Source organism: Pseudophryne corroboree, chromosome 2 (assembly GCF_028390025.1).
Source record: "Pseudophryne corroboree isolate aPseCor3 chromosome 2, aPseCor3.hap2, whole genome shotgun sequence".
NCBI lineage: Eukaryota > Metazoa > Chordata > Amphibia > Anura > Myobatrachidae > Pseudophryne > Pseudophryne corroboree.
Genome location: NC_086445.1, coordinates 46,060,295 through 46,070,233, shown reverse-complemented (window position 1 = coordinate 46,070,233; position 9,939 = coordinate 46,060,295). Strand labels below are relative to the sequence as shown.

The following is a 9,939-nucleotide window of genomic DNA, read 5'->3' as shown; positions in this document are numbered from 1 at the left end:
CGCCCACAACTCAATGCTGGCACAGTGGCACATCGACGCCCGGCACATGCTCAGCGGCTCTTCGATGTCCCGTCACAGCTTTTGACTCGGAATCAGGCCCCAAGTGGTTATGTGGAAGGTATGGCAACGGTTTCAGCAGTCAGTGTCGGAGGTCCTGTTTCCGCCATTTTGCCCCTGCCACCCGCTCTGTCCACAACCACTGATGGTAAAACTATCGGTTTTCACCTGTTCACCGACCATCGATGATTTCATCATCAATGGCCATTCCTTGTACGGCATACACCTGAAATAAAATGGCTTTACATTATAGCATAGAATTTTATATGGAACATCAACAAATAGTGATATTATTCAGGAATATCAATAACTTTAAGTTACAGTTCATTTACTTATTAGAGGTTTATTAATGACAATCATACTGATGATAAAAAAATTAAGAAATTTGACTATAACTCTGCACTTGGAGGTTCTTCTGCTGGGATTTGTAGTTCAACCACAGTGGGAGACCCACAGGCTGCTATGTTGAGCCGCTCACACAGGTCAAGCCATGGCAGAAGAACGAATCCTCCCAGCCCATACCGCTCTGGCCCCCGCCGACGCAAGTCTATGGTCGCCCACTTCCGGTCCTTGCTCTGGCAGAGCCTGGTCATAGAGCGGGCGGGCGAGGGTAGAGCGTCGGCGCGGTGTATGCTGGGACGTGTGCGTGACTCCTCCAGGCCGCGCACAGCAGTGTGGAGCTGCCGCGGCCTCTCTGTCTCCCGCCCTGTGCTCGGTGTCCCCCGCCCGTCCCGGGTGTGGAGGCCGCTGGGGTCACACCGGTAATAACCGAAAATGCCGAATTTTTGCGCAGCCCCGAACTGCACACGGAAGAGCACGCAGTCTGATCTGGCCTTCTTCAGGTTCCCCCGGGACCCGAGCCGGTAAGAGGGGGCTTCCCGGGGTCTGTCTGACAGGTTCTGACGGAGGGGCTGCACCATTGGCCCGGGCACTGAAACTGGGGTTCTGCCACTGTCTGTGGCACTGGGGTTCCGCTGCTGTGCGGGTATAAGGTTCTGGGGTGCGGGGTTTGGGGTTCCATCGCTGTCCGGGGGGGGGGGCTGGGGTTCCGGCGCTGTCCGGGGGGGGCTGGGGTTCCGGCGCAGTGCGGGAGCTGGGGTTTCGGCGCTGTCTGTGGTGCGGAGGTTGGGGTTCCTGCGCTGTCCGGGGGGGCTGGGGTTCCGGCGCTGTCCGGAGGGGGGGGGGGGGGCTGGGGTTCCGGCGCTGTCCGGGGGGGCTAGGGTTCCGGTGCTGTCCGGGAAGGGGGCAGGGGTTCCGGGGGGGAAGGGGGGGGGGGGCGCTGGGGTTCCGGCGCTGTCCGGGGGGGGGGCTGGGGTTCCGGCGCTGTCCGGGGGGGGGGGGGGGGGGGGGCTGGGGTTCCGGCGCTGTCGGGGGGGGGGCTGGAATTCCGGCGCTGTCGGGGGGGGGGGGGGGGGGGGGGGCTGGGGTTCCGGCGTTGTCCGGGGGGGGGGCTGGGGTTCCGGCGCTGTCTGTGGCCGCGCGGGAGCGTCGGTGCTGTCCGGTAGAGCGGGAGCTGGGATACCGGCGCTCTCTGGGGTTGCTAGAGCTGGGGTTCCAGCGCTATCCAGAGCACGAGGGATGGTGTTCCGACACTGTCCGAGGGCACTTGAGATGGGGTTCCGGCGCAGTCTGGAGGCGCGTGGGGGCTGGGGTTCCGGCGAGGTCCATGTCGTGTGGGGGCTGGGGTGCCGTCGCTATCCGGGGCGCGAGGGATGGGGTTCCGGTGCTGTCTGGGGGTGGTAGGGCTGGGGTTCTGCCACTCCCCCACCACTGGTCTGGGTGCTGGTTGTAGGGGTTCTGCCGTTGGCCTGGGTTTTTGGGTTCAGGTATTGGAGCTAGGGTTCTGTTGTTGCATCCTATACATTGCCTATGAACTAGTGACATGACGGGGGCACAGTTGGCTTTGTGCTACATACTGTAGCGTTGTGTGTAATAAAGTGATGAGCTGGATATTCAGTACAACAGTATGCCAGCCAAACGTCATGCTATAGTAATCTCCAGTAGATTGTTTCCATTTGTATAGTCAGCGTTGGTCAGACAGGGCAGATCACCACCTACCGTAGTATTCAGGGTACATTGTTTCCATGTTATAACAAGTACTCTAGGGTGTAGATGGTCATAGACACACCACGTTTACACTAAAAGCACCAGCACCACTTTATCCCATGTGTCTACTAGCAGGTTCTATCTTTTATATTTGGGTTAGATCAGAGTTTCACAAAACTCTGCTGTTACAGTCCAGTTTTTAGGCTATCCTTACGTGAGCACAGGTAACTTTAAACCTTTTCACGTTGCCGAAATAACTCTGGTAATTGCCCTGTGGAAGTGCAGTGTGAAAGCACCAACATTTCAACCGGAATTAAAGCAAGCTTACACGGGTTGTATGTGGGTTGATGTGCAGTGTGAAAAAGTCTCAATAAAAGTCGCTGATTGGCTGTTCCTGTGTCTCCTTTTGTTTTCTTTTGACGCCTCATCTTTGAGAACCATTTTTAATGACATCCATAATGTTTACATGTGTGACCCGGGTTCAGTGTGAAAGGGTTAGACCCGGGTTTGAGACGTGAAAGTGGTATAAATTAGTACCTCAGTCAATTTGATTTAACCATCTGGGCTCAAGCACGAATATCCTTACAACCTGGACTGTAATTGCAGAGTTTGGAAACTCTTGGTTAGATGATAGCTCCGTACCTTATTGCGTTATTGATCATATTTAAGCTTCTGTTCCTTAATGCTGGATTTTACTTACTCCTCTCTCTCCCATCTCACCGTAGATGTCAGAAGTGGGTTGAGAACTGTAGAAGATCTGATTTGGAGGACAAGACGCCTGATCAGCTCAACAAGCACTACAGATTATGCGCCCAGCACTTTGAGGATTCCATGATTTGTAGAAGTGTAAGTACCAGGAAAAAGTCACACGTTTAATAATACACATCCTTTGGAAGCTTAAAGAATAATTAGTTTTCTCTGACGTCCTAGTGGATGCTGGGAACTCCGTAAGGACCATGGGGGATAGCGGCTCCGCAGGAGACTGGGCACAACTAAAGAAAGCTTTAGGACTACCTGGTGTGCACTGGCTCCTCCCCCCATGACCCTCCTCCAAGCCTCAGTTAGATTTTTGTGCCCGGCCGAGATGGGTGCAATCTAGGGGGCTCTCCTGAGCTTCTTAGAAAAAAGTTAGTTTTAGGTTTTTTATTTTCAGTGAGACCTACTGGCAACAGGCTCACTGCATCGAGGGACTAAGGGGAGAAGAAGCGAACCTTCCTGCTTGCAGCCAGCTTGGGCTTCTTAGGCTACTGGACACCATTAGCTCCAGAGGGATCGAACACAGGCCCAGCCTCGGAGTCCGGTCCCAGAGCCGCGCCGCCGGCCCCCTTACAGAGCCAGAAGCAAGAAGAGGTCCGGAAAATCGGCGGCAGAAGACATCAGTCTTCATCAAGGTAGCGCACAGCACTGCAGCTGTGCGCCATTGCTCCTCATGCACACCTCACACTGCGGTCACTGATGGGTGCAGGGCGCTGGGGGGGGGGCGCCCTGAGCAGCAATATTAACACCTTGGCTGGCAAAAATACATCACATATAACCCCCAGGGCTATATGGATGTGCATTAACCCCTGCCAGAATCCATAAAAATGCGGGAGAAAAGTCCGCGAAAAAGGGGCGGAGCTATCTCCTTCAGCACACTGGCGCCATTTTTCCCTCACAGCTCCGTTGGAGGGAAGCTCCCTGGCTCTCCCCTGCAGTAACTACACTACAGAAAGGGTTAAAAAAGAGAGGGGGGGCACAAATTAGGCGCAGTATACAATATATGCAGCTACAGGTTGAGTATCCCATATCCGAAATACGGAATATTCCGAAATACGGACTTTTTTGAGCGAGAGTGAGATAGTGAAACTTTTGTTTTCTGATGGCTCAATGTACACAAACTTTGTTTAATACACAAAGTTATTAAAAATATTGTATTAAATGACCTTCAGACTGTGTGTATAAGGTGTATATGAAACATAAATGAATTGTGTGAATGTAGACACACTTTGTTTAATGCACAAAGTTATAAAAAATATTGGCTAAAATTACCTTCAGGCTGTGTGTATAGGGTGCATATAAAACATAAATGCATTCTGTGCTTAGATTTAGGTCCCATTGCCATGATATCTCATTATGGTATGCAATTATTCCAAAATACGGAAAAATCCGATATCCAAAATACCTCTGGTCCCAAGCATTTTGGATAAGGGATACTCAACCTGTATAAGGGAAAACACTTTTTTATAGGTGCTATCCCTGTGATATACAGCGCCCTGGTGTGTGCTGGCATACTCTCCCTCTGTCTCCCCAAAGGGCTTTGTGGGGTCCTGTCCTCTATCAGAGCATTCCCTGTGTGTGGGCTGTGTGCCGGTACGGCTGTGTCGACATGTATGTGGAGGATAATGAGGTGGAGGCGGAGCGAATGCCTGTAAATATGTTGTCACCCCCTGCGGGGTCGACACCGGTGTGGTTGAATTTATGGAAGGATTACGTGAAAGTGTCAACTCCTTACATAAAAGGTCGACGACACAGAACAGCCGGCTACTCAGCTTGTGCCTGTTCCAGCGTCTCAAATGTCATGGGGGGCTCTAAAAACGCCCGCTACCTCATAGCAGACACAGATGTCGACACGGATGCCGACTCCAGTGTCGACGACGATGAGACTAGTGTACCCTCAAAATAGGTCCACCCGTTACATGATTGAGGCAATGAAAAATGTATTACACATTTATGATTATACCCCAGATACCACATAAAAAGGGTATTGTGTTTGGTGAGAGAAAACTATTAGTAGTTTTTCCTGCATCTGAGAAATTAAGTGAGGTGTGTGAGGAAGCGTGGTCTTCTCCCGATAAGAAATTGATAATTTCAAAACGGTTATTGGCAGCGTACCCTTTCCCGCCAGAGGATAGGTCACGCGATGAAACACCCCATAGGGTAGATACAGCGTTTACACGCTTATCAGAAAAGGTGGCACTACCGTCTCCGGATACGGCCATCCTGAAGGAACCTGCTGATAGAAAGCAGGAGGTTACCCTATAAGATATAGTCACACACTAGGGCATTATATTGCGACCAGCCGTTGCTTCGGCATGGATGTGCAGTGCTCCCGCTGCATGGTCAGATTCCCTGTCGGAAAATAACTATGGATAGGGACAATATTTTGCTGACAATAGAGCATATAAAAGACGTGGTCTTATACATGCGTGATGCACAGAGGGATAATTGCCGACTGGCATCAAAAATAAGCGCTAGGTCCATTGCCTCCAGACGGGGGTTATGGACTCGGCAATGGTCAGGCGATGCCGACTCGAATCGGCACATGGAAGTTTGCCCTATAAGGAGGTAAAACTGTTTGGGGATGGTCTGTCAGACCTCGTTTCCACAGCTACTGCTGGGAAAGCGACTTTTTTGCCACAGGTTACCCCACAACAATAGAAAGCACCGTATCATCAAGTACAGTCCTTTCGGCCCCAGAAAAGCAAGAGGGCTAGAGGCTCATCCTTTCTGCCGAGAGGAAAAAGCAACAGCTAGTTCCCAAGAGCAGAAGTCCTCCCCTGCGTCCGGTAAGCCCACAGCATGACGCTGGGGCTGCTTAGGCGGACCCGGGTACGGTGGGGGCCCGTCTCAGAAATTTCAGCGCCCAGTGGGCTCTCTCACATGGATCCCTGGGTCCTTCAGGTAGTTTCTCAGGGGTACAGGCTGGAGTTCGAGATGTTCGCCCCCCCGCCGTTTCATAAAATGTGCCTTACCGGCACCTCCCTCTGCCAGGGAGGCGGTGTTGGTGACTATTCAACACTATAATCACAACAAGTGATTGTCAAGGTGCCCCTCTTTCAGCAAGGAAGGGGTTACTATACCACAATGGTCGTGGTACCGAAACAGAACGGTTCGGTGAGACCCATCTTAAAATTAAAATGCTTGAATTTTTTATATCAGAAAAGATTCATGTTCAAGATGGAATCGCTCAGGGCGGTTATTACGAGCCTGGACGAGGGGGATTACAGGATCTCCCTGGACATCAAGGATGCGTACCTGCATGTCCCCATTTACCCTCCTCACCAGGAGTACCTCAGATGTGTGGTACAGGACTGTCACTATCAGTTCCAGATGCTGCCGTTGGAGTTGCCCACGGCTCCGAAGGTCTTTACCAAGGTAATGATCGAAATGATACTCCTTCGCAATAAGGAAGTTTTTATTATCCCGTATTTGGACGATCTCCTGATAAAGGCGAGGTCCAAAGAACAGTTGGTAATAGGGGTAGCACTCTCTCGGGAAGTGCTACAACAGCACGGCTGGATTCTCAATTTTCCAAAGTCACAGCTGGTCCCGACGACACGTCTTCTGTTCCTGGGAATGATTCTGGACACAGACCAGAAAAGAGTGTTTCTTCCAGTGGAAAAAGCAGAGGAGTTGTCATCTCTAGTCAGAGACATCCTGAAACCAGGACAAGTGTCGGCACATCAATGCACACGAGTCCTGGGAAAAATGGTAGCTTCGTACGAAGCATAATTCCATTCGGAAGGTTCCACGCAAGGACGTTCCAGTGGGGCCTGTGGGACTAAAGGTCCGGGTCCCATCTACAGATACAACAGCGAATAACCCTGTCAGCAAGAAACAGGGTGTCGCTGCTGTGGTGGCTGCAGAGGGCTCATCTACTAGAGGGCCGCAGATTCGGAATACAGGACGGGGTCCTGGTGACCACGGATGCCAGCCTTCGGGGCTGGGGTGCAGTCACACAGGGAAGAAATTTCCAAGGAAATTTCGCCTCACATTAATATCCGGGAGCTAAGGGCTTTTTACAATGCCCTAAGTCAAGCAAGGCCCCTGCTTCAGAACCAGCCGGTACTGATCCAATCAGACAACATCACGGCGGTCTCCCATGTAAACAAACAGGGCGGCACAAGAAGCAGGATGGCGATGGCAGAATCCACAAGGATTCTCCGATGGGCGACCTACACCCGGGAGAATGGGGACTTCATCCAGAAGTTTTCCAAATGCGGAAAAACCGTTGGATATGACCGCGGGTGGACATGATGGCGTCCCGCCTCAACAAAAAGTTGAAAAGATATTGCGCCAGGTCAAGGGACCCTCAGGCGATCGCTGGGGACGCTCTAGTGACACCGTGGGTGTACCAGTCGGTTTATGTGTTTCCTCCTCTGCCTCTCATTCCCAAGGTACTGAGAATCATATAAAAGCGAGGAGTGGAAACTATACTCGTGGTTCCGGATTGGCCACGAAGAGCTGGGTACCCGGAACTTTAAGAGATGCTTGCAGAGGACCCTTGGCCTCTGCCGCTCGGACAAGACCTGCTGCAGCAGGGATCCTGTCTGTTCCAAGACTTACCGCGGCTACATTGGACGGCATGGCGGTTGAACACCGGATCCTAATGGGCATTCCGGAGGAAGTCATCCCTACCCTGCTCAAAGCCAGGAAGGATGTCACCGCAAAACGTTATCACCGCATTGGGCGAAAATATGTTGCGTGGTGTGAGGCCAAGAAGGCCCCGACGAAGGAATGTCAGCTGGGTCGATTCCTACAATTCCTGCAAGCAGGAGCGACGTTGGGCCTCAAATTGGGGTCCATCAAGGTCCAGATTTCGGCTCTGTCGATTTTCTTCCAGAAAGAACGGGCTTCACTGCCTGTAGTTCAGACTTTTTGTCAAAGGAGTTCTGCATATTCAGCCTCCTTTTGTGCCCAGTGGCACCTTGGGATCTCAATGTGGTTTTGGAATTCCTGAAATCACATTGGTTCGAACCACTTAAGACTGTGGATTTAAAATATCTCACGTGGAAAGTGGTCATGCTGTTGGCCCTGGCTTCGGCCAGGTGAGTTTCAGAATTGGCGGCTTTGTCTTGTAAAAGTCCTTATCTGATTTTCCATATGGATAGGGCAGAATTGAGGACTCGTCCTCAGTTTCTCCTGAAGGTGGTCTCAGTTTTTCACTTGAACCAACCTATTGTGGTGCCTGCGGCTACTAGGGACTTGGAGGATTCCAAGTTGCTGGACGTAGTCAGGGCCCTGAAAATTTACGTTTCCAGGACGGCTGGAGTCAGAAAGTCTGACTCGCTGTTTATCCTGTATGCACCCAACAAGCTGGGTGCTCCTGCTTCTAAGCAGTCTATTGCGCGCTGGATGTGTAGCACTATTCAGCTGGCGCATTCTGCGGTGGGATTACCGCAGCTTAAATCTGTTAAAGCCCATCCCACGAGGAAGGTGGGCTCATCTTGGGCGGCTGCCCGAGGGGTCTCGGCTTTACAACTTTGCCGAGCTGTTACTTGGTCAGGGGCAAACACGTTTGCAAAATTCTACAAATTTGATACCCTGGCTGAGGAGGACCTGGAGTTCTCTCATTCGGTGCTGCAGAGTCATCCGCACTCTCCCGCCCGTTTGGGAGCGTTGGTATAATCCCCATGGTCCTTACGGAGTTCCCAGCATCCACTAGGACGTCAGAGAAAATAAGAATTTACTTACCGATAATTCTATTTCTCGTAGTCCGTAGTGGATGCTGGGCGCCCATCCCAAGTGCGGATTGTCTGCAATACTTGTACATAGTTATTGTTAACTAAAACTGGTTATTGTTGTGAGCCATCTATTCAGAGGCTCCTCAATTATCATGATGTTAACTGGGTTTCATATCACAAGTTGTACGGTGTGATTGGTGTGGCTGGTATGAGTCTTACCCGGGATTCAAAATCCTTCCTTATTGTGTACGCTCGTCCGGGCACAGTATCCTAACTGAGGCTTGGAGGAGGGTCATGGGGGGAGGAGCCAGTGCACACCAGGTAGTCCTAAAGCTTTCTTTAGTTGTGCCCAGTCTCCTGCGGAGCCGCTATCCCCCATGGTCCTTACGGAGTTCCCAGCATCCACTACGGACTACGAGAAATAGAATTATCGGTAAGTAAATTCTTATTTTGGGGTTACTATTTTAAGATGACATCCAGTGTTCCTTATCTCTGATGCACCGTTTTCTTAATCCGCTGGGTATTTGAAGCTTCTGGTAGATTTACGCTGATCATGGAAAACACTGTAACGTGGCATTTCGAATGCAGATAGAACTGCAATTACAGAATGTAGGCATGCTGCATATCATTTTAATCAACAGAGGTTGCTGCCCAGTTTCGTTTTGTTTGTCACCAGTAGCCCTAATCCCCAGCTCTCCTTTCTGTTCAGTTTTATAATCTATTTTACACTGTGAGATGGGTTTAAAATTTTCCTTCCTGTGTACAAATAAAAGTTGTTTTTTTTTGTTACATTCTATTTCAAATATGTCTAGAAAATTCTATAATATATGCAGAATCTATGAAAAAGCTCCATCTGCTCTGCTAGCGCTGCTCTCGGCACAGGTTACCGTTACCAATTGTAGTCCACGTGGATTGTAAAGTATGAAAAAGTCCCAAAAATAATTTGTGAAAAACTGTGTAAGATTTGGCAGCTTCACTGTGAAAGCTGTGGAAGATTTTCACATATAGGGGTATATGCAATTGCGGTCGAATTGCCGCAAATTTCGAAAAACGGGGCATTTTCGACACAAAAAAATGATTCGACAACGCAATACAGTACTTTTCGACAAAAAAAAACCCAGCAGTTTCAAATTCGACTTTTTGCAATTCGACAGTTGTCAAATTCGACATGTCTGCAATGGTAACATGCGGCTTTTCGACAAAAGTATATTCAATTGCAGAATGTCGATTCGACAACAGTGCTTTTCGACAGTCATTTCGTCAATTTCATTCCGCCTCACTTTGCTGGCGGAATCTAATTAAAAAATTTAAAAACTTGTTTTTTTTAGTTTTTTTTTTTTATTGCTAATAGCGTTTCTATTTATATTAGAAGGGATTATGTACTTGGTTTGTC

General features: G+C 50.0%; 1 protein-coding gene across 2 annotated transcripts in view; it reads left to right on the top strand.

Annotated features, from left to right (window-relative positions):
• Window positions 1–546: 546 nt before the first annotated feature.
• THAP12 (THAP domain containing 12) overlaps window positions 547–9,939 on the top strand; it is a 78,722-nt gene continuing 69,329 nt past the window's right edge. The window contains exons 1-2 of one of the 2 annotated variants that reach the window (XM_063951246.1): window positions 547–920; window positions 2,829–2,949. In XM_063951246.1, coding sequence (XP_063807316.1) covers window positions 832–920; window positions 2,829–2,949 — 210 coding nt within the window. In that variant the 5' untranslated portion in view covers window positions 547–831. Of the gene's footprint in view, window positions 921–2,828; window positions 2,950–9,939 lie in introns of those variants that run through there. The other variant, XM_063951248.1, reaches the window with a different exon arrangement.